General features: G+C 45.1%; 1 protein-coding gene and 1 long non-coding RNA gene across 2 annotated transcripts; one reads left to right on the forward strand and one right to left on the reverse strand.

The window, feature by feature from the left end:
- Positions 1 to 1,462: 1,462 nt before the first annotated feature.
- On the reverse strand, positions 1,463 to 8,095 carry LOC147379697 (uncharacterized). The gene is made up of 3 exons (XR_015163095.1): positions 7,989 to 8,095; positions 7,374 to 7,601; positions 1,463 to 2,042 (listed from the first exon to the last, which is right to left on the reverse strand). It is a non-coding gene; the product is annotated as an uncharacterized LOC147379697 (long non-coding RNA).
- On the forward strand, positions 5,627 to 12,610 carry AHSG (alpha 2-HS glycoprotein). Its single transcript, XM_086398232.1, has 7 exons — positions 5,627 to 5,911; positions 8,012 to 8,122; positions 8,440 to 8,524; positions 8,891 to 9,054; positions 10,238 to 10,339; positions 11,206 to 11,292; positions 11,922 to 12,610. Exons 1-7 carry the CDS (start codon positions 5,699 to 5,701, stop codon positions 12,237 to 12,239), a joined length of 1,080 nt encoding a protein of 359 aa, XP_086254358.1. The 5' UTR covers positions 5,627 to 5,698; the 3' UTR covers positions 12,240 to 12,610.
- The last annotated feature ends 11,240 nt before the right edge of the window (positions 12,611 to 23,850 follow it).

Below are 23,850 nucleotides of genomic sequence, written 5' to 3' on the forward strand. Positions count from 1 at the left end.
CATAGCTTCCTATATGATAATGAAAGCCGAGGACAAGTGTCATTGAATTCTTGAGGCTGATTTCACACAGAATATCAATAGCTAAATAGAAAGGAAAACACTATACTTGAAAGAATAGAAAGACTTGATGAAATACAAACATTTTTTCTTTTTTTTTTTTTTTTACGGCCGGGGCCTGGCCAGGGGCTGCACACCCCTATACAGCGGTGGCGGCCGGAGGCCTGGCTCGCTCCCCACCGCTGAGACAGACCGAGCGCCCAGCGCGGCGCGGCGGCCAAACATTTTTTCTATCCTGGGTTTAGATTCTGCCTCTTCCCCAGGGCCAGGACTAGGATCCAGCAAAGTACAGGACGAAGGCACATAATTTAAGGAGGTGTGACCCTCAAAGCAAGCATTTCTTTCCATGGATTAGATTTTTGAGCCAGATCACGGTTATGAGCAGGATTGGTGTGTGTGTGTGTGTGTGTGTGGTGGGGGGGACTTGCTGAGCCCTTTCTCCACCTAAAGAAGGAAGTAATCACTTGTGGTCATTGGGGTTTAATCTATTTTGCCACATTGTGCTCAAGCCAGTGTCTCCCAACTTTGGTGCATCGGCCCTGAAAGCAAAAGGCTCTTCTAAATAACTTTCAGGGCAACTAGGGTTCTGTTACCTTCACGAGAAACCTCTTGGGGGACTTCCCTGGTGGTCCTGAGGTTGAGGCTCCATACTTCCAGTGCCAAGGGGTACAGGTTAGATCCTTGGTTGGGGAATTAAGATCCCACGTGTCATGCGGTGTGGCAAAAAAACAAATACATAAAAATTTAAAAAAAAGAAAAGAAGCCTGGTGGGTCCTTGGAGAAGGGCAATTTGCATTCCATTGATCAAGGGTTTTACACTGGAGATATAAATCCCAACCTGTCTCCCTAGAACATACAACACAATCATCTCATATAACTTACAGCTCTTGGCTGATCAGATGTTGCTGGACCAAGGGAGTCAAGGTAAGCTCCTTTAGTGCAGACTGTTTTCTCATCACCCTGGATATAGGCACCTGACATCACAGATAGGTGTTCAATAAATACCCGTAAGGATGAAGAAACACCTGGCTTATCAGAAATCACTACTGGGCTTCTTAGAGCCTAGGCCCTTTAAGTACCAGAAAGAGCAGAGCCAAGAATCTGGTCCAACACTTTAAACACCAACCACCGCCACTTCCTCCCTGTGAAAACCAATGGTTCCTCTAGCTTTTGCTGACGTGCACTTGTTCATGTCCTATTTCGCGAGAGGCTGGGTTTCTAGCTTTCACCTGAGCCTTCACTGCCTGACTTGATACTTCACCCCCTTCTAGCTCTGTCTTTACCCTCTGAGTTCCTGTCTGCTGGCAGGGCCCAAACAGAACCAATGCCCAGCAACTCTGATTCTGCACTTGCCACCATCCTTATCTGACTCCCAGCTAACAACTCTCAAGGCTGAATTCTGCTTTGGAGAAATTTGAATGCATCGCCGCCCTAGTGGACAGCCCTATTCACAAACGCAGAGCAGCTGGTGCCAATCCTAGCTGCCATCTTGGAATTCCGCCATCAGCTGCGTGAGCTCCACACACCAAGCACGGCTTAGCACCCTGCTGCCATCTCCTGGTGGTTGTTGGTCCTCTTCTGCTCCTTGGATCTTTGGGACTGCTCTTCCCAACCAGCTCTAACAAGTTCCTGATAGCCTCAATGCGCTACTAGACACTGTTTTATTGCAGACCTGGGCCTCAAAGAAATATGCAAAGAGAAGTCATTAAAGTAATGAGACGAATGACCAGAAAATGGAGTAAATGCTTATCTCCTCTTGATATGTTAGAGCCAGGTGGATGAAACTTACCCAAGATCACTCAAGGATATATGCATTTGGTGTGTGAAAATCTTTCAAAGTTTGAAAGTGATGTCATCAGGCATGGTGAAATACTTAGAGCCTTCCTTGGGCATCCTTTGTCACAGTTTTCTTGGAAAACATATCAAAAGATCCTCTAGTGTCTCCTTCATTTTCAGTAAGTAAATGGTAATCTTCCGTTTTCCAACTGAAAAAAATTGAGACCATTTTATTCAGCTTGACCTCAAAGCTATTTTAGTTTATAAGCATTAGACATATGGAATAGTTGAGCTAAACCCAAAGATATTCATAAAATACATTAAAAAAGAGTTCTGATGATTTTCCCATATCTAAGTTCCCCCAAAAGTCAGCACGGAAGCAGTGGCAGAGGAAAAGAGACAACAGTTGACCTGCCATAATATACCAGTTAAATGGTAAGGGTAGAAATTAATGTAGAAATTTCTGACAGGCAATTTGGCCATGGAAATTAAGATGTTTTAAAATCAATGATTCACTAATAAATCTCTATCCTGAATAAAAATAACTAGAAAGTCAAAGATTCCTGAATTAAAAGTTCATTACGACTTTGTATATGAGAGTGCTCGATGGAAAACAAACTAAATACACAACAATAAGAGAAAGGTAAAATAGCTTATGATACAACAGAATCATAGGCAGTCATTATAAGCAGATTTAAAGTATTTAATAACATGAAGAAATATTCAAGTTATAATGTTAAATGAAAAAAGAATACTAAGCTGTACATAAGTATGATTATATTACAGTGAATTATATTAAAATAAGATGAAATGCACCAAAACATTAACACTGTTGATCTCTGGGTGATGAGACTGTGGGTGAGTTTTGTTTCGGTGTTTATCTGTGTTAGGATGACAGCTGAGATATTAATCGCTCTTTACTACATGCTTTGTTTTTCTAGCATCAGCAAAACAGGACAATACCTGGGGCTTTAGAAATTGTCACCCATGAAAGATCCAAGAACAAAGATATCAAAAGAAATATGCCAAGTATAAGACAGAAATGGTCAGACAGGATGATCAGAGAGAACTTTTTTTTTCTCCCTCTGGGGGCAGGAGGAGAAGGGGACAACAGAGGATGAGATGGCTGGATGGCATCACCGACTCGATGGACATGAGTTTGAGTGAACTCCGGGAGTTGGTGATGGACAGGGAGGCCTGGCGTGCTGCGATTCATGGGGTCGCAAAGAGTCGGACACAACTGAGCGACTGAACTGAACTCAACTGAACTGACCCTCAGGTTGGGATGGCAATAGAACCACCCCCAGAACAGTGTGGGAGTCCTGGAGAAGAACCTCCAGAAGAGCCTGGAACCTCACTACAGGGATAGGGAGGAGAGGGGACACACAGGTAGCACAGTGAGATATAACATGGTAAGGAGAAGCCCCCTGAGTAGCAGGGCTGCCCTGGAGCAGTTGGGGGTGGGGGCCGGTGGGCCATGACAGCAAAGTCTAAACAGACAAGTTTAGACTAAACTTGTCTAAACAGCCTCAGGAAGCCCTCACAGCCTGGGAGGGCAAGCAGACAAATTCTCCCAAGCTTAAAGAGGCGGGTAGCTCTGGGACGTCTGTGGTTCCATTGCATGGGGCGTGGATTCTATCCCTGATCTGGGAAGTTCCGCATGTTGTGAAGTGTGGCCAAAAAAATAAAAAGAGGGGGGTAGCTCCCAGCTAAGAAAAGGCCTGTGGGCTAGAAAGGGTGCCACAGCTTTGATAATATGACCCCTGATCATAGGATGTGGGAGGACTGTCTTTCTATGGATTAGATGGAGGAAAGCAGGCCATTAGCTCAAGAGTGCATTTGTCTGAGGACCACATGAGACAGGCTACCTGGCAGAAGATGCCAAGGCAAAAGTAGATATCTCTTGACCTTGACAAAATCAGTATTTGCATAAATCTCCCCCTCTGCACTTCAGGCTTTCTTCTAACCTCATTAGGAGTAGAAGTATAATGGCAAACCTAAATTGGACCGGGTTTCAATCCAAGTACCTGGAAAGCTGGGTTGCCTGGAAGTGAGTAGATTCCATTTTCATGAAAGAAAGCTCAGAGTCAGAAATCCAATTGTGTTATGGAAAATAAAATTACATTGTAGACACTTGAGCTTATGACATATGAAACATGTACTCACTGCATATATTTTTTGTGATTTTCAAATTTTTAGTAATGACCATATTTTGTATTTTAAAAGAAAAGCAGAGCATCTGCAAAAAGTTTCTCATGAGTCAAGGCCCTGGAGGCAATGGGGCACAAGGCTGATGGAAAGTCCCCCCAGTTTCGAGGCTTATCCTGATGGATGACCAGAGGATGGGGTCCTGATCACACCTTCTGAGCCTCTGGAATTAAGGGTCTGTTTGTGAACAGCTGGGAGCAAATGTGAAAACCAAGCTTACACTGCCTACTACCTTCTCTACCCATCACAGGCTCCCCCCCTGCTTATCTCCCTCCTTACAGGAAGTCAATATTATTAAGCTTCTCTATAGAACACACACCCCTACTTTTAAACCAAGTTTCGTTCTCTGAAGCAATAGCAAACAACAGAGCAAGTCCACCCCCACGCAATGACAACGTCTAAATATTTGGAAAACGTGTTGGTTTCCACGTTTTGGGCTTCTTTGCTCCAGGCTAAACCAAACTAAACCTCGGATGATATTTTCCAAGGCTCTCGCTATCCTGACCACCTCTCCTTGGAGGTCACACATGAGATCATCAGGGGCCACAACTGAGAGGCAGTGTCTGAGCCAATATTGTGACCGCGTGCTCTGGCCACCAAGACTCACTCTAGTTCTGCTGATGCTCCAAAGGGCCCTAAGGAGGCATCTGTGTTCTTAATGTCCTCACAGAGTCTCAGCCTGCAGTGCAGGATTCAAAGCCAGAGCTCTGCCAAGTGAGTGGCTGTTGGACCAGGGCTCCTCTCTGCTGCACTCGTCTACTGGCTGAGGGCACAGGCCACGGGAGCACGGGGTCACTGGGGACACTTGGTCACTGGTGCCAATCACACTCAGCCACCCAGGGAACCCAGGTCAGGGTGTATCTTTGCAGTGTGTTGGCAGTCCGGTCTGGAGAGAAGGGGAAGTGGCAGTGGGGAAGCCCTGTGGGCCATAGCCCTCCAGGCCCTGCTACAGGAAGGGAGGAAGGGCTCTCTCCCCATTCCCCACTCAAGGCAGAAATCTCTTCCTTCCTTTCTTCTTTTCTCTAAGGATCTTATCCAAGCTCTTATCCAAGATCCCGTAACTCTCCCTCTTCACTCCAAATCATTGGTACCTTTGCTACATCTGTGGGCCTTGTTCTCCCTCTAGAAGAAGGCAATTGTCCCTGACATGTGAAGATTTTAGTAAATTGCTAAGCATCCCTACTTTCCCCAACATGGACCCCATGTTGCCCTCAGCTCCCAATGGAGGGCGCTCTCTCTGCTGCCAGAATCAGCACTCCAGGGCCGACTATGCCAGCCCCTCCTCACCTTGGTGCTCACCTCGTCCTCTCAGCTGCCTCCCCTCTTTGCTGCTGTTACCATGTTCCAGGCCAACTCTGGAGCATCTCCCCAGCCCACCCCCCAACCTGCCCACACCGGCCCCCAAGCAGCATTGACTTTGGCAGATTTCTTGGGGGCCAGCGATGTCATAACCTGTTTGCTTTTCCAGGACTGATGTTTGCAGGGGGCTTTTTTTTGGAACCAGAACAGAAATCATCCCATATCCTTACGCAATCCTTCCGCAGGCTCCAACATATAAATAAAGCCTTTCGACACTCCACCAGGCAGAGCACCTGGGTTGGTCCAGAAGCCTCCAGCTGCCTGCCTGCTGACACACCGGGGCCTCTCTGAAGCCACCATGAAATCCTTCGTTCTGCTCTTTTGCCTGGCTCAGCTCTGGGGCTGCCACTCGATCCCGCTTGACCCGGTTGCAGGTTATAAGGAACCGGCCTGTGATGACCCAGACACAGAGCAAGCAGCCTTGGCTGCCGTGGACTACATCAACAAGCACCTTCCTCGGGGCTACAAGCACACCTTGAACCAGATTGACAGTGTGAAGGTGTGGCCGAGGGTAAGTGAACCTGCCCTGCCAGGTGGGACAGGCTGGTGTGGGAGGCTTAGCTGGGTGTCTCTGAGAGCCTGCCTCCCAGAACAAAAGAAATTGCATAGCGAAAATGCCCCGATTTCTCCAAGGAGGGAGGGAGAGGGCAGGCTGAAGGCAGAGAGGAGACATTCTGTACTGTGGTCAGGGTCTCCAGGAGGGTGCTGGATGGGAGCAGGAAGTGTGAGGAGAGGACAAGGCTTCAAGTGGTATTTTGAAGGTAACAAGTAGAAAGTGTGACCTTCTAGAAAAACTAGCACCAGAGAAAGGATTCTGGCTGCCAAACTACCACTAGCCGGAAAACATTTCTTTTTTTTTGTTTCTGTTTCTCTGCATAAAGACTGAGTGTGAATGAAGTGCACATTTTTTAAGTGTCTACTATGTGCCAGGCCCTTTCATACAGTTCATCTCTGTAATCCCTTCCCCGCTGTGTCCCCAGTTCTGTGGGGAGGGGAGGGGGGTACTGTCCTTGTCTTACATAAGAGATAACCAAGGCTCTGACATATTTAGGGCATTTTTTTTTTTACCCAAGGTCATAAAATAATAAGCATCAGGCAAGGATTCTATTTCAGTACTGTATTCCTTCCTCTACACAAGCTGCTTTCCCAAGAAAGGTACCCACATCCCAGTGAGAAATCTTGGCATGAAAGGATTCACCTCCTCATATGCTGGAGGAGAAAGCAATGCAGTCTGAAGCTGGTGACAATGATCAAACTGGGAAATGTGCCTCGGAGGTCAGCTGAGTGATTTGGAGAGGTGGGGAAAAGACCCATCTATTGCCTATTTTGAATTAGATTTTATAGCTGATGAAGGATAATATTTTCAGCCAATGCTAATTACAAGTCTTCCAGGACAAGAACCAGTGTTAGGTGCTATGGGACATGCTAAGTTGAATCATATGAAATAGCCAGCTTTGTATATTAAAAGCAGTCAGATATTGGCATTTTAATGATTCAACCTAACACAAAGATGAGAAAGACATAATTAGTGCCACAGAAGATTCACAATCTAGGAAGGAAAATAAGGCAAACCTCAGGACATCTGGACTAACTCACAGACCTCTGATCTTACAGTGGGACAAAATAATTGAAATCAGGATTGTCCTGGATGGAGTTTAGGAGTTCTGCAATAGTGAAGTACAGTGGTGGTTCAGAGGAAGCAATGATCAGTTCAGGGGAAATAACACACAACCTGCATATCTGAAGGAAAGAAAGAACAATGTTGCAATTTTCACTTACAGCAGGGTTTGAGAACCCAGTGCCCGGCTCCTATTCACTAGCTCTAAGTGTTTTCAGGGAGTTAATTTGGGCACATCTGCACAATATAAAACAGGAAAGGAGATTCTGAGGTTTCAGGTACTAGTGAAACAGGCATAACAGAAATGAGAGGCAAGCAGAGTTGGGCTGAAAGGAAAAAATAGGCATATGCGTACCTTCTGGATTTTTTTTCGGTCTTTGAAGGAAGGATGCAGAAACAGGTGAACTGGCAGGGAAAACTCCGAGGAATCATCCAAGCTTCCCTGTCACTGCCTTACCCACTACTCCTTTCCTCTGTGCAAGTGAAGGACAGACACACTGCGTCCTCCAGCAGAGGAAGGATCACGCTTCCTCCTTACTACCAGCAGGGGACAGTAGGGAACAGCAACTTTGCATCCAGGCATCTACAAGACAAAAAGCCACAGATGACAACTTTTCCTTTAGGAAGGAAAAGAAAATGGGGAAGGAAGGAAAGTAGATATTGAGAAGGAAGGAAGGACGAAGTAGAGGGAGGGATGGAGAAGATAAAGGAGAGACAGTAAATTATTATCCTACACCACCTTACTTTGCTGCTTGACTGAGAAAAATCCCAAACTGACTTTTTCAAAATACCGCTTGAAGGGTAAGTACCGACACTCATTTTTGCCTTCCAAATCCCTTTGAGAGTGATGACTGTGGTTCCATCAACCTGTCCAAGCCCATGCCCACTTCTTTCTTACCCTTCCAACAATGGGTGTGTTGGCACCCAGTGGGGGCTCACCCGTGGACCTGCTTAGCAGGCTTAGGCTCACCTCTTCATCCTCTGTCTCCACAGCGGCCCACGGGAGAGGTGTATGACATTGAAATAGATACCCTGGAAACCACCTGCCACGTACTGGACCCCACGCCCCTGGCGAACTGCAGCGTGAGGCAGCAGACGCAGCACGTGAGTGGCCCTCTCAGGGCAACTGCGGGGGTGGGGTGGGGTGGTGCCCCAACTAAAACTGCCAGTCAATGGCGCCCTCCCTAGCGCCAAATTTTTACAATTCCCCTTTTTGTTGTACCCCGCCCCCCACGCCTCCCCCGCAACCTCTGTAAAAGCAGCGTCCTGTTTCAATATCACCAAGAGAAGGAGATTTTGTGAGGCTCACCTTTGACATCCACGCCTGAGAGACCACGCCCTCTTCCCCCCTCCTCCCATCTTCCACCTTGAGACGTGAAGGTCAGCCCTCTGGGGCCCTCACTGTGGGTTTATTTCTCCAGGCGGTGGAAGGAGACTGCGATATCCACGTGCTGAAACAAGATGGCCAGTTTTCCGTGCTGTTTACAAAATGTGATTCCAGTCCAGGTAGAGTTGACTATTCTCATTACGGTTACCCGGTAGAGAGAGTGAGGAAGGGACCTGAATTGGTTTCAACAGAAGCAGATCTAGCCACTTTATTGGTGATGAAAAAGGGAAGCCAAATTTCCTGAGTTTGGGGATTTTAAAACTGTTTTTTAAGGAATTGTTCAGCTCCGAGGTTGAAAATCGCCCCTTGGTGAGAGGAGCTCCTGCAAAAATGCCAGCACGCCAGGGGCCACTCGAGGGTTTAAGTAAGATGCAGAGAATCAGCCTGTAACTGTTTGGAGCCAGTCTTAGCCCTCTCAAATAAGCAGAGCGGCGACAAATGCCGCTGAGAATTCCAGGCCCGAACCAGGTTACTTCTGTGCGCAGATTCCGCCGAGGACGTGCGCAAGTTGTGCCCAGACTGCCCCCTGCTGGCGCCACTCAACGACAGCCGGGTGGTGCACGCAGTGGAGGTCGGGCTGGCTACCTTCAATGCCGAGAGCAACGGCTCCTACTTACAGCTGGTGGAAATTTCTCGGGCTCAATTTGTGGTAAGACTGAGACCCTGCTGACAGGTTGGGCAGGTTGGTGGCACTTTGGGGTGTGAACGTGGTGAAGCAAGTGTGAGGGAGGGAGCAGGGGCAGCCACAGGAAGTCAAGGAGGGTGGTGGGAGAAAAGGGAAAGAAAGGGTCCTGAGTGTCCTGGACCCAGAGAACCCTCACCGCACCCCCCACCTAAGCCACTTCAACATAAAATAGTCAGAGTCTGCGTGTGTGTTCAGGCTGTGTTCCTCGGTTAGTTAACACGAGGGTGGGAGTTCCCGTTTTATCCAGAAGCACACACCGTAAATTCATGGGTCTCCACACCAACATCACCTATCACAGCTGAACATCAGCTCTTGTAAGTATCAGCTCTTGTAATTGATACTTACAAAGACATGGGCATACTTGTATATAATGGCAGAATCTTAAAATGTCATGGAACCACTGAAAAACAACAACTAATTGTCCTGTGGTTAGGTTAGCACATTTGAACACAATATAATTCTAATGTTAAAAAAAAAAAAAAACTGGTATTCTGGGTGCCAGCCATGGCATACTTGGAAATACACTGTAGGTAGTAATTCTGTTAACCAGAATATGTGATTCTAGAACCGCCACCCCAGACTATAACAAATAAGAAATATTTTATTATTTTAAGTGTCCTTATGCTCCAAGAACAATGAGATAGAAAAGCATAAATATCTTCTGCACGTCCAGTTATCTTTTTAATTTGCTCCTGCTATCTAAAATATGTGGGAGAGAAATTAATTACTTTCCCATCCCATCTTGGAATAACCTGAACCTTGGGTCTGAAAGTGCAACCCCAATACGGAAACTGGCAGGAGGCAGGGTTCCTACCCAGATCAGTGTCAGGTCAGCCCCCTGGGTTCCTGCTTTCTACCTGAAAACTCGCCTCTGCTCTGGAAGGATGGGCAGTGGATACCTGCACCTACTTCAGGGAACACCCAAACCCCAGCTTCTGTGTGCAAGCCCTTAAAACCCAATGCCCTCATGTGAGCCTTGTGTAAGACACCAGGGGCACGTTTCCTGACCACACGGTGCGGTCTACGTGAATGGTGCTCCCTGGATTATGTAGTACCATGGTCCTCACTACTTCCCTCTGGGCTCCCCTTCCCTGCCTTTCTCATACTGTCATGTTGCTTCATGAAGATTTTCATGTATCTTCGTCAGCCTCTTCCAGTTTCTGTCTCTGTGGAGTTTGCAGTGGCTGCTACTGACTGTATTGCTAAAGAAGTCGTAGATCCAACCAAGTGCAACCTACTGGCAGAAAAGGTGAGCAGACCAGGCAAAGCTGGTCATGGAACAAGTTTATATCTTGGGGCTGTGGAAAGAGATAATGCAAAATACCCATGCCCTGTGAGGCTGGGTCATGCCAGGTCATCCCTTGGGGTGTCATCTCCCCTGCTTAAGAGCTATCACCAGATCTTCTCATTTGCTGGAGGCCCCTGGAGTTAGAGAGGCTATTTCCTAACTAATATGAGTCATGTCAGGCTGCTGGCAGTATAAAGTGTAGATTTTCTAGATATACCTCAGGTATGCAACCTAAGTCCTTAAGCCAGTAATGTCTACTTCTAGGAATTTAGCCTAAAGAGATCAGCATGTTTGACAAAATATATCTATAAAGATGATTTATGACAGATTCAAAATGACCCCAAACACCTGAATGTCCAACAGGAGGGAATCGTTGAATAAAATATGACATGTTAGTAAATAGAAAATTATAGACAGATAAACTATGTTTTCAAAGAATAATGAATGATATAAGAGAATGCTATCATTCTAGAATGTGAAAAACACAGTCTCCAAAATGGTATAGTCACAATGATGTCAACTTTCAAATGATATCTAATAGTATTTAAAAATAAAGAAATACATAGATGTTAACAGAAGTTCTTCTGAGTCACCACAATTTCTGAGATTATGGGTGAGCTCTCTCACTCCCAAAACATTTCTGTATTTTCTACATTCTATATAAAATATAAGCAGAAAGCATAAACTTTAGGAAAAAAGTTAAAAAAAAAAAAAAGACAGGAATTAAGAATTAAAGCGTTTTACCCTGGATGTATTGAGTGTAAGTGAAACTGGGTGAGAAGTCCACTTTTTGAACCTGTTCAAATACCTCCTGTCTTTCTGTGCAGCAATATGGCTTCTGTAAGGGGTCAGTCATTCAGAAAGCTCTTGGTGGGGAGGACGTCAGAGTGACTTGCACGTTGTTCCAAACGCAGGTAAGGGCCCCACAGATGTACTCGCCCTGCTTCTCAGAATCCAGTGACCCCTTTGGATTTCTGCCATGCAGTAGTAATTAGGGCATTAGCTGCCTGTTCTTCTGAGCCCCACAACATAGATTGTGCCAGGAATGTGAAACCATCAGCAAATGAAAGGTTTACTCCCTCCCCTTCCAGGAACTGGTACGTATAGGGCAGAACCACCCCCAGGTGCAGTTGGCAAGGTCATGTTTCTAGTTGCCGACCCAGGGAGTGAGGGGGTGTGTGGGAGTGGTTTCTGAGTTGCAGAGACTAGGTGGGTAGATGTGCCTGCTAGACCCCTGTAACTGCAGGTGTAGATGAAAAAGAGGGTGACGCTGCTGGTGAAAGTTAGCCATCAGGTGGGGTTCTTTTGCTCGTGAAACGTGAGAATAAGTCTACCAACCCCAAAACAGCTTGTGAGAAAGGGAATGGCACAAGCCAGTTACCCCTCCCCTGGAACCCTGATGACTATCCTTTGTACCTAGGTAGTTCTTCTTTTCCAGATTCTTTACAAATAAAAATTATTACTGTGAGAGAATTGGGTGGGGATTTCCCCTGGAAGGAGGAGAAAGGCAGCTAACCCAAAGAAACGGTCCTCTTTCCTCCAGCCTGTGATTCCGCAGCCCCAGCCCGACGGCACCGAAGCTGAGGCCCCAAGCGCTGTGCCGGACGCAGCTGGGCCTGCGCCTTCTGCAGCTGGCCCGCCCGTGGCCTCCGTGGTGGTGGGGCCGAGCGTGGTAGCAGTTCCCCTGCCGCTGCACCGAGCACACTACGACTTGCGCCACACTTTCTCCGGGGTGGCCTCAGTGGAGTCATCCTCGGGAGAAGCGTTCCACGTGGGCAAAACACCCATAGTGGGGCAGCCTAGCGTTCCTGGAGGTCCAGTCCACCTTTGCCCAGGGAGAATCAGATACTTCAAGATCTAGAAGATGGTCGGAGATGAGATGGTTTGGCACAGAGAATACAGCTATCATTTTGTCCAAGTCATGGGTATGGGTAGGGGCTTTGTCTGCTCTGGAAGCAAGTGCTGCCTATGGTCTAGATTAATGTCAGGTCTTGAGTCCCAACTTCTCATCCTTCCAAGGACAGGAGCAGAGGAGGTGCTAGTGATGTTTGATGGAACATAAAGTCAGCAGCTTGATTGTCATGGCTTTGATGTAAGCCACCACCACTGTGTTCTCTACCTTCTCTTGACCTCACAAAAGTAATTGGAACTGTGACTTTGAAAGGTGCTCTTGCCAAGTTTATATCTACTTGTCATTAAAAATGCTCTAATAAAGAAGGTTCTAAGCTGAAATGTCATCATGATTGTTGCCTACTTTGTCCAATCTCACGTGTGTGGTCTTTCCAGCAACCGTATAAGTGTCCCTAATCAAAATCAAATTGAAAATAGGAATAAAATAGAACAAAACCTCCTATATACATAGGAAAAAGTGAGACCAGGATCTGCTCACTACCTATATGATCTGATAATTTCCTTATAAGAAAATAACTCTTTCATTTCATAATGGTCAGAAAATATTAATAAATTAGGACCAAGTGCTTAAACTTTCTACAGACAAACCAACCATTCAGTTAAGTTCAGTTCAGTTGCTCAGTCGTGTTCGACTGTTTGCGACCACATGAATCGCAGCATGCCAGGTCTCTGTCCATCACCAACTCCCAGAGTTCACTGAGACTCACGTCCATCGAGTCAGTGATACCATCCAGCCATCTCATCCTCTGTCGTCCCCTTCTCCTCCAGCCCCCAATCCCTCCCAGCATCAGAGTCTTTTCCAATGAGTCAACTCTTCGCATGAGGTGGCCAAAGTACTGGAGTTTCAGCTTTAGCATCATTCCTTCCAAAGAAATCCCAGGGCTGATCTCCTTCAGAATGGACTGGTTGGATCTCCTTGTAGTCCAAGGGACTCTCAAGAGTCTTCTCCAACACCGCAGTTCAAAAGCATCAATTCTTCGGCGCTCAGCCTTCTTCACAGTCCAATTCTCACATCCATACATGACCACTGGAAAAACCATAGCCTTGACTAGACAGACCTTAGTTGGCAAAGTAATGTCTCTGCTTTTGAATATGCTATCTAGGTTGGTCATAACTTTTCTTCCAAGGAGTAAGCATCTTTTAATTTCATGGCTGCAGTCACTATCTGCAGTGATTTTGGAGCCCCAAAAAATAGGTTTTCCCCAATTCCCAGGTAAGGGAACATTAGTAATTAACACAGGAGCCTCACTTTAATTATACCTGTTGATTGTACTATATGTGTATATAGTAAGAAAGAAACAAAGTGAAGTTGCTCAGTCGTGTCTGATTCTTTGCGACCCCGTGGACTATAGCCTGCTAGGCTCCTCTGTCCATGGGATTCTCCAGGCAAGAATACTGGAGTGGATTGCCATTTCCTTCTCCGACCCAGGGATCAAACCCAGGTCTCCCACATTGCAGGGAGACGCTTTACCCTCTGAGCCACCAGTTCAGTTCAGTTCAGTCACTCAGTCGTGTCCGACTCTTTGTGACCCCATGAATTGCAGCACACCAGGCCTCCTTGTCCATCACCAACTCCCAGAGTTATATACTAAAATGGATTCTAGCCAATCCATTTTAAGACCTCAAGTTTAAGCTCTGGTTTATAGTATGAATAGAAGAGGGATACCTCCAGTGGTAAATCCAGTGGACATTTGTAGATACTATCCAAGTGCTCAGAGAGCATAAAGAAATAAATAGTTCCCATTATAGAGTGGTGCCTAGACAATTTCAATGTTTATCCACTAGCATTAGGTTGTTCTGAGCAGCCTAAGTGATGGGCCCTTTCTTATGAAATTTTAAAGGATTGGAACTAATAACCAATTGAGTGGTTTCACTTGACCCAGGAAGACTGAATCAAGCCATTGACACTCACCTTATCAGTCTTGCCTAGAGGTTTTGCCAACATTCCAGTAACCAGAAAGAATGGCCAGGAAGGTAGGAAAACTATTAGGTGCCTCATAAGCCAGGGAAGATGAGGCAGGCATGACCAGCTGAGCTAAATGCTGTAGAAAGAGCAATAAACATGAGGACCAAGAAAAGGCCATGGGTTAGTTGACTGACTTGGAGGTGGTGGTGACCACTGGCAGATACAGTTTCAAGAAGGGTGAGTATGAAAGCCTGGTGGCAGGGTTGAAGATGTCTGGTGGAAGATGATGAGAAAATGGAGAGGAGTGTGTAATATCTTTCAAGCAGTTTGATGGTGAAGGGTGGGAGCAGAGGATGTAATCTTAAAGGACTGATTTTGCACAGACACAATGGAGAGCAGCATCTTGCAGCGAGACCTTCATTCCCTGACCAGGGATGAAAACTTGGTTTCAGCAGTGAGAGCACAAAGTCCTAAGCACTAGACCAGGAGGGACTGGGGCTAAGACTCTGGGCCCCAGTTCTTGTCTGCCTAGAAAAAAAAAAATTGCCAAGGAGACAGAAGGTAGAAAGGAAAGTAAGGCATGTACTAGAAAAGCAAAACACACGCAGAGAGACTCACAGGTGAGTTCAGAGAGAGTTGCACCTTGGGAAGTTTAAATCATTTACCAGGGGGCAGACTCCTGGTCTTTGTTTTCCTCTGGCCAGTTGTCTTGCTCTGACCCTACAGCCGATTTATCTCAGGGTCCTCCCCTATGTGCACATGCATCCTTTAGCCAAGATGGAATTCAGCACGAGAGTCCCTGGGAAGTTAGCAAAACATACAATCTGGCATCCTCTCCCTTTTTGACCCCCAAGGAGCCTTTCTGTGCATGTTCAATTGAGGTCCTTCTGATTCCAAGGATGGGAAATATGTGAGCTCCTGATCTTTTACCCAAGCAGGGCTTAGTCCCTCTCTGCCCCTGCCATTGCTGGACTATTATCTTAAAGTGTCCATAGGAGACAAAGTCCGGCTATTTACCCTGTTCCTCTTGTTATTTCTGGGCATCCTGGAATTCGAAGTCAAGTGAGGCTTAGGAACATCACTACGAACAAAGCTAGTGGAGGTGATGGAATTCAGTTGAGCTATTTCAAATCCTGAAAGATGATGCTGTGAAAGTGCTGCACTCAATATGCCATCAAATTTGGAAAACTCAGCAGTGGCCACAGGATTGGAAAAGATCAGTTTTCATTTCAATCCCAAAGAAAGGCAATGCCAAAGTACGCTCAAACTACCGCACAATTGCACTCGTCTCACATGCTAGTAAAGTAATGCTAAAAATTCTCCAAGCCAGGCTTCAACAGTACATGAACCGTGAACTTCCAGATGTTCAAGCTGTTTTAGAAAAGTCAGAGGAACCAGAGATCAAATTTCCAGCGTCCATCATCAAAAAAGCAAGAGAGTTCTAGAAAAACATCTATTTTGGCTTTATTGACTTTGCCAAAGCCTTTGACTGTGTGGATCACCACAAACTGTGGAAAATTCTTAAAGAGGTGGGGATACCAGACCGCCTGACCTGCCTCTTGAGAAATCTGTGTGCAGGTCAGGAAGCAACAGTTAGAACTGGACATGGAACAACAGACTGGTTCCAAATAGGAAAAGGAGTACATCAAGGCTGTATATTGTCACCCTGTTTATTTAACTTACATGCAGAGTACATCATGAGAAACGCTGGGCTGGAAGAAGCACAAGCTGGAATCAAGATTGCTGGGAGAAATATCAATAACCCCAGATATGCAAATGACACCACTCTTATGGCAGAAAGCGAAGACGAACTAAAGAGCCTCTTGATGAAAGTGAAAGAGGAGAGTGAAAAAGCTGGCTTAAAGCTCAACATTCAGAAAACGAAGATCATGGCATCTGGTCCCATCACTTCATGGCAAATAGACGGGGAAACAGTGGAAACAGTGTCAGACTTTATCTTTTTGGGGCTCCAAAATCACTGCAGATGGTGATTGCAGCCATGAAATTAAAAGACACTTACTCCTTGGAAGAAAAGTTATGACCAACCTAGATAGCATATTAAAAAACAGGGACATTACTTTGCCAACAAAGGTCCTTCTAGTCAAAGCTATGGTTTTTCCAGCAGTTCATGTATGGATGTGAGAGTTGAACTATAAAGAAAGCTGAGCACCAAAGAATTGATGCTTTTGAACTGTGGGTTTGAGAAGACTCTTGAGAGTCCCTTGGACTGCAAGGAGATCCAACCAGTCCATCCCAAAGGAAATCAGTCCTGAATATTCGTTGAAAGGACTGATGCTGAAGCTGAAACTCCAATACTTTGGCCACCTGATGCAAAGAACTGACTCATTTGGAAAGACCCTGATGCTGGGAAAGATTGAAGGTGGGAGGAGAAGGGGACAACAGAGGATGAGTTGGTTGGATGGCATCACCGACTCAATGGGCATGAGTTTGAGCAAGCTCCGGGAGTTGGTGATGGACAGGGAGGCCTGTCATGCTGCAGTCCATGGGGCCGCAAAGAGTCAGACATGACTGAGCGACTGAACTGAACTGAACTTGTTATTTCTATCTGGAGGCTGGTTGCAAAAATGTCTAACCTGGAACTCATCTGTTCTCCCACTTCAGAATAGATTAGAGGGTAGAGGGAAATTTTCTTTTCCAGGAGAGAAGAGCTTTGAGTGTCCTTAGGGCAAAAGATAGGAAGAGATGGAAGAAGAAAGAGAGAAAGGATATAATGGGGCAGAGGCAATATTTAGTGAAGAACTGGAAATGGTTTGGGCAACTCTGCCAAAGAGACTAGTCCTTCTGTGAGGGAGTTTGCAAGGGAATTCTGAAAATTTCACCTTTCACCCAGTATTAAGAGAGACTCATTCACTTTCTACCCTCACTATACTCAGGTGTGGCTGTGAGGGAACACAGAGTATTAGAGTGTTTTCCTTGGCAGGTGGTAGATACCCAATCCAAAGCAGCTTAAGTAAAAAGAAAAATGTCACTCCCTCATGTGCTGGGAATTGAAATGGGTGAGTCTTACCTAGGGCACCATAGAATCCAGGAATCATTTCTCTTCTCTCTTTCCCTCTCCCCCTCTCCTTTTCTCCTCCCCTCCCTCCCTCCTTCCTTCTCTCTTTCTGTCATCAGTGCTGGTCTTCAGTCCTAGCCAGGATAGCCACTGGCAGCCTCACACCTTCATAAGTATTAGTGTCTAACCCTGCAGAGAAAGAGAAGGGCTAGTCTAGAGGAGAAAATGGAGAAGCTTCCCGGGGGAAGAGCAGGCATGAAGGCCTAAAGGCAGAAAATATGTTGATGTAGCTAAGAGTGAGAAAGGAAGCTGGACTGAAGCAGCTAAGAGGAGAAAGAGGACGGCTTTAGAAGATGAGAATGAAGAAGTAGGTGAGGGCAGGTCGTGAACAGCCTTGAAGTCCCCCAGAAGGAATTAGGAGTGCATTGAGACAAATCAGTGCAATGGGAAACCACTAAAGGTTTTAAGCAGGAAAGTGGCATAATCTGATTTACCTTAAGAGATCAACCAGTCATCATGGTTCTAGACCTGGGATGAGGAAAGGCAGGGTGAAACGGTATTATTCCCTCCCATGCCCCAGACCTGGGGACATTTGGAAGTAACTGGAGACACTTACTTGGGATGGTACTGGACAGAGACTAGGGATGCTAAACATTTTGAAATGGACAGGACATTCCCAACAATGAAGTCCTAACAATGAGCAATGATTAATTAATGCCCCCCAAAGCCAATAGCATTCGTGTTACATTGTTATTTGCTATAGGAAAAATGGGTGGTATCTGGGAAAGAGTAGCCATGGGATAGGAAGTGACTGGAGCTTTCTAGGGGAGAGATGTGTACCTTAGTCTAAGGTTGTGAGCAGAAGATGTGGTTTAAAAATAGGAACGTAACTTCAGGTAGAACCCCTAGGACCTACCAATGGATTTAATGTAAGAAAAAGAGAGGTGAAGGATAACTCCTGATTTGTGGCTTTGCAAACTGGGAAGAGGCTGGTGTCTTTTACTGAGGCAGAGGGCGCTGGTTCATTTCATCTGAGTTACCCCAGTTTCTCTCCTCTCTGTCTTATAATTGTGCCGTTGATTTTTCTGTCAGCCCAACCCATGCCTTGATCTGACAGACTTGTGCTGTCTGGGCTAAGACAACTCACCTTTTGATTTATTCTGGCCTCCATTATACAACCAGGTGTATGCAACAGCCTGCCAGGACTGTAGGGAGGATTAAATTCCATACTAGAAGTATATGCTTGGAACATTCATGACACATTCTAGGTACTCAGTCAGGGTCCTCCCTAGCTGCTTCCTCTTCCTGTACTCTGAATTTGGTGGCTTCTGAAGATTATGTCCTTGACCTTCTCCTAAATGTGTACTCTAAGCTTGGGAAGTCTGTTCTTTCTTATGATTGAAACTCTCGATCTTATACAGATAACTTCCAAATTTATAACTCTAGCTTGGGCATTTTTTTATTCAAATTCTAACATTGCATGCCAAATGTCTCTAAGATTTCCTCACTTGAATTTACCTAGAACAGTTTCCTGTCTGATTTATTTGATATAAGAAAAGAATGCATACATAAAGACTTAGTAATATTTGAAATGTACATATTCTAGAAAAATTTCTTCTTAAGAATAAACATAAATTAGAGAGAATGAGTTATGGAGCTGTTAAATCTACTGTGCTTCCAGCACATTTTTGCATCTAATGCAGCCCTATATTTTCTCAACATCATCTTTAATATTTTGCAGAGTGCTGTCTCCTAAATTAATAGCATTGTGTGGGTCTCATTTACTTGCCTTCTTGATGGTTTTTTAAAATCTATCTGCTTCATCTTCCAAAGTTACTGAATTTCAGGTATATTTTTCAATATTGTATCACCACACCAATCAACAATATTTGGTGGGAGTCAGGATAATAGAAGTACTTACAACAGTGATAATAACAGTGTATATTAGAATTAGAGAATGCTGTTGTTTTTGAGTCACTAAGTTGTGTCCCTGACTCTTTTGTGATGCCATGGACTGTAGCCCACAAGGCTCCTCTCTCCATGGGATTTCCCAGGCAAGAATACTGGAGTGGGTTGCCATTGCCTTCTCCTACCACTACCCAGGGCATCTTCCCGACCACCCAGAGACTGAACCTGCATTTCCTGCATTGGCAGACAGATTCTTTACTGCTGAGCCATCAGGGAAGCCCAAGAATAATAGAATAGTATTCATCAAAACCACTCATGGAAATTTGCTGCACAAGAAAATAAAAAAAGTGGTTCCAATGATATTGACAAAGGGTGATGGGTATTTCTTTTCCATGTAACAATCATATGGCAATGTTGTAAACAAGGTTTACAAAGTACTTGCTAAAAAGCTCTCTGTACATCCCCTGCTTGACCAGTTCCTGCTTCACCTACACCTTACTTACCTGACTCTCCCTAAATCATCCTCTTAAATCATAGGGTCTATTTAGAAAATACCTATACACTCTCCTCCTCATCCCACCTGAGGTACCATTCTAATCTTTAGCTCAGAGTGGCTTCTCCTTAATAGTTTAACAAAGTGAAAACCTCTGCTGCAGGAAGGTACTTACTCCCCTAGGGGCTAAGGGGGTTTTAGAGGGCTCAGCTACTCTGCTGGTTTCCCCGGTAACTGATGAGCCAAGCTGAAGCCAGTTCCCCCATAACTGATAGCCTTCCTATTCCCCCCACCCAGAGTGAAGCCTGCTGGCACATTCTGCCCACCATCCACTGCACACTGTGGGGCGTCACTCCAAGACCTTGCTCCAGATGTGTAGTAAGTTCCCCCATCCATTACACCATTGATGTCTCTGTCACTAACTCTGGGCTTTCTTCAGTCTCGAAGCTGGGCAAGCACAGGACTTGCAGACCTCTAGGATACAGCCCAACAACTGTGGCCAGCCAAAATCTAGCCTTCTCTGCCCACTGAAGCCGAACGAAAAATACACAGAGACAGAGTTTGGAGGAAATAGAAAGGTGGCTTTTATTCTCAAGTGGCGGAGAGAGGATCCCAGTAGGCTCATGCCTGAAGAATTGTGCTCCCCTCCATGAGGAGTCTAGGGGCTTATATAAGGCAAGGCTCGCAGTCGGGAGTCAGGGACGAGGTTGATTTCTTCCTCTCGCATTGTTTCAAAGACAGTGATAAACTGCCGTCAGTAACCCAGGAATTGAGACGGGTGGTGGTTCAGTGGCTCTGTGGCCTTTTCTGATACGTATCTACAACGAGAAGGGTGTTTTAAGGGTAAACACCAGACAGGGGATGTATTTAGCATACAGTCAAAGGAGAAAATGTGAATTTTAGCTCCTGCAGAGTTAGGGGGCAGAAGCAAAGTTAATTACAGACACGCAAGAGTTAGGAGCAGTTAAAGTTAAAAAAATAAAAGGCTTCCTGAGTAATGCAGATGGTAAAGAATCCACCTGCAATGCACGAGACGCTGGTTTGATCCCTGGGTTGGGAAGTTCCCCTGGAGAACAGATAGGCTACCCACTCCAGTATTCTTGGGCTTCCCTGGTGGCTCAGATGGTAAAGAATCTGCCTGCAATGTGGGAGACCTGGGTTTGATCCCTGGGTTGAGAAGATCCTCTGGAGGAGGGCATAGCAACCCACTCCAGTATTCTTGCCTGAAGAATCCCCATGGACAGAGGAGCCTGGAGGGCTATAGTCCACGGAGTCTCAAAGAGTCAAACATGACTGAGCAATGAAACACAGCACAAAGTAAAAAAACTAGGAATGTTCAGGCCTGCTCACTGTTATCTTTATCTTCTTTGTTCTCAGGAAAGGGAAAGAGAAAAACTCATTCCTCTTTTTCCCTCTTCACTACAACACAACCACCAGAGAAACAGATTTGAGGAACATAGGAAATCTCCTACTGAGGTGCCAGTGGCATAACTGCGAAAGAGAAAAAGACTCGCTTTGTGCTCCTAAAAATGTGTACTAGTCCTTTTGGGATACAGCAGCCAACCTGAACCCAGAGCCTGTACAATGCTAGCTTTGAGATGGTTGAAGGAAGAAGCTCTCTGGCTTGTCCCTGAGGAGCTGACTGTGGCAGACGTGTCCAGGCTTATAGGCACACATTGTTTTGTTGTGCTTTGCTGTATTGCCCTTCACAAATACTGTGTTTTCTACAAATTGAAGGTTTGTGGCATCTCTGCCTCAAACAAGTCTTTTCAGTGCGATGAGTGCCATCTCCCCAGCAGCAACGTAGTTTTATTAAGACTTCTGAAATTTGAAGAATTTCAGAACCTTAGAAGAATTCTTTTGCTCTTCTAGCACTTTTTAACTGCCTACTTATCAGAGTGTTTCAGAGTGGATGAGACAAAATTTTCAGTGTGTTTCAGAATGGTTGAGACAAAATTTGAATCACAGAATAATGAAAATGTTTCAAAAGGCTAGAAAAAACATAGGCCTTTACATGAAAGGTATTTGCTTCCTAAATTTATGTTTGTTTGTCATACTTGTTTTCAGAGGTCATAGAATTATTTTAAAGTTAATAATTTTGTGGACCTTAAGGAGTTGTTCAGAAGTTCAAGTACTTGGTGTGGTGAAAGCTGCTTATGTAACAGTTTTTACTATGCATTAATCTCCAAATGACAATTACAGTAGATGTCTCTATAATTGTCCGCTGCTTTCTGGTTTATATCTACTGCATAGCACCAATAGTAGCTTGTAATTAACATTTTGCTTTTCTGCTTCAAGCTAAAGACAGATGGGTGTGTGTATGTGTGACATGAAAAGCTAGTATTTTCTCAATGTTCTTTTTAAAATCAGATCATTGTCAGATTTCATTGGAGTTTTTGAAAAGTTCTGTCTACTCTTTATTTGTAGTGGTTTTCTCTTGTCTGTAATTGCAACCTGACTCAAGGGTTTTGCATCCTAGAGTCATTAGCTATGGCAGCAGGAAACTAGACTTACAGTATAACTGTTATCTCTTGGAAGATAACGCTTTGGAAGCTTATAGGAATTGGTTGTAAAAACAATAATAAAGTGACTGGGTTAGACAGCCCTCCAAACTAACATCTGTTTTGGGAATTCTAAGTGTGAATATTAAAGCTAGGGTCAAATATAAGATTTATATTTTATTTTTAAAATGTATTTTATTGAAGTATAGTTGATTTGCAATGCTGTGTTAATTTCTGCTATATGGCAAAGTGATTCAGTTATACATATGTAAATATTCTTTTCCATATTCTTTTCCATTACGGCTTATGACAGGATATTGAATATAATTCCCTGTACTATATATATGTGTATATATATACACACACACAGAAGGACCTTGGTATTTATCAATTCTTTTTTCCTTTGGTGTCCGACTCTTTGCGACCTCATGGACTGCAGCATGCTAGGCTTCCCTCTCCATTACCTGCCGGGGACCAGCCCCGGCTGATCCAGGGTATTCGAAGGAGAGACGGCGTAGGCGAGGATCAGGATACGATAGCTTTAATTAGATATTAATTAAAGATATAAAGAGTAATAGAATAAGGATAGCTCAGTAGGAAAATTCAGTGGAGAAAAGAGGCTGAGTAGCTTGCTTTACGCGGGAGACCAATAAAACTTCAAGACAAGAAGTTTGCACCACTTACGTAGGCCGCAGGCGTCCTTCCGTTCTCCCGAAGGAGAGGAGACACTGAGGCCTCCCCGGTCGGATCTTAGAAGCCCAGGCATAATTAGTAAGCATGGTGGGTTCCGCGCTCCAGATGGAGACTCAGCCAGAGTGGGAGAGAGCGCGACATGGGGAGACCAGTATTTTGAGAAACTGATCCCAATTCTTTATTTTCCAGAGTCTGTTTTTATACACTAAGATGTTATACAAAAGTCACATGGGGACAGCAGTCCTGACTTTTATTAAAGTCAGGTGCTTCACACAAATGTATACAGAGGTCTTAGGGGTGTTACATCATCTTCTGGCCAGGGCGGCCTGCTGACAATTTACGACCCTCTCCTTGTGACAGCGGTCAGTCAATCAGGACACTTATTTCTCCAGGGCTGATTATTCTCAAAACAGACGCCACCCAAGTAAAGTTACATTCCTACAGGGTGAGGGTGTAGTGGGTTTTAGTTAAGGAAAGAATTTACTTAGCCTAAGGTCTAACGTGATTAATATCAAAGGTTAATACTTATTTCTTCTATATATTCATTAATGTGTGTAAGGGCAGGGGATATGGAGACTTAGCAACAAACATTGGCTCAACAAATGAAAAACCCTTCACCAACACAATTTCTAATTAGCCCATTATACTTATACTAATAGTTTTCTAACTTTTCTAAGGAACCTGTTTTTAGAAGGTTTAAAGCATCTTGTGCCTCTCACGGTTGGGAGGCTGTGAGCGATCACATGTGGCCGGACAAGCCTGTCAGGCAGGCTAGAGAACCTTCAGAGGAGTTTGTAGGTTAAAACAGTCTTATCACGCCCAGGAATTATTATTAACTGGATCTCTAGGTTAACTCCTTCTCCAAAAGAGGTGGTGGGGGACAGCCCCCTGTAAAGTCAGAGATGTAGGTAAGAGCACAAAGTAGTAAAGTAGGCAGGCTCTGGTTATGGGGGTAGATGCTCGAGGAGTTCCAGGGGGACTCCTGAGGCTCGATCCCGCCTTTGCGTATGTCGAGCCTCCTTCCTCATGACCTTTGTCACGGGC

This window comes from Bos grunniens, chromosome 1 (assembly GCF_055505025.1).
Source record: "Bos grunniens cultivar Pamir isolate PY7600 chromosome 1, Bosgru_T2T1.0, whole genome shotgun sequence".
In the NCBI taxonomy this organism is placed as follows: Eukaryota; Metazoa; Chordata; class Mammalia; order Artiodactyla; family Bovidae; genus Bos; species Bos grunniens.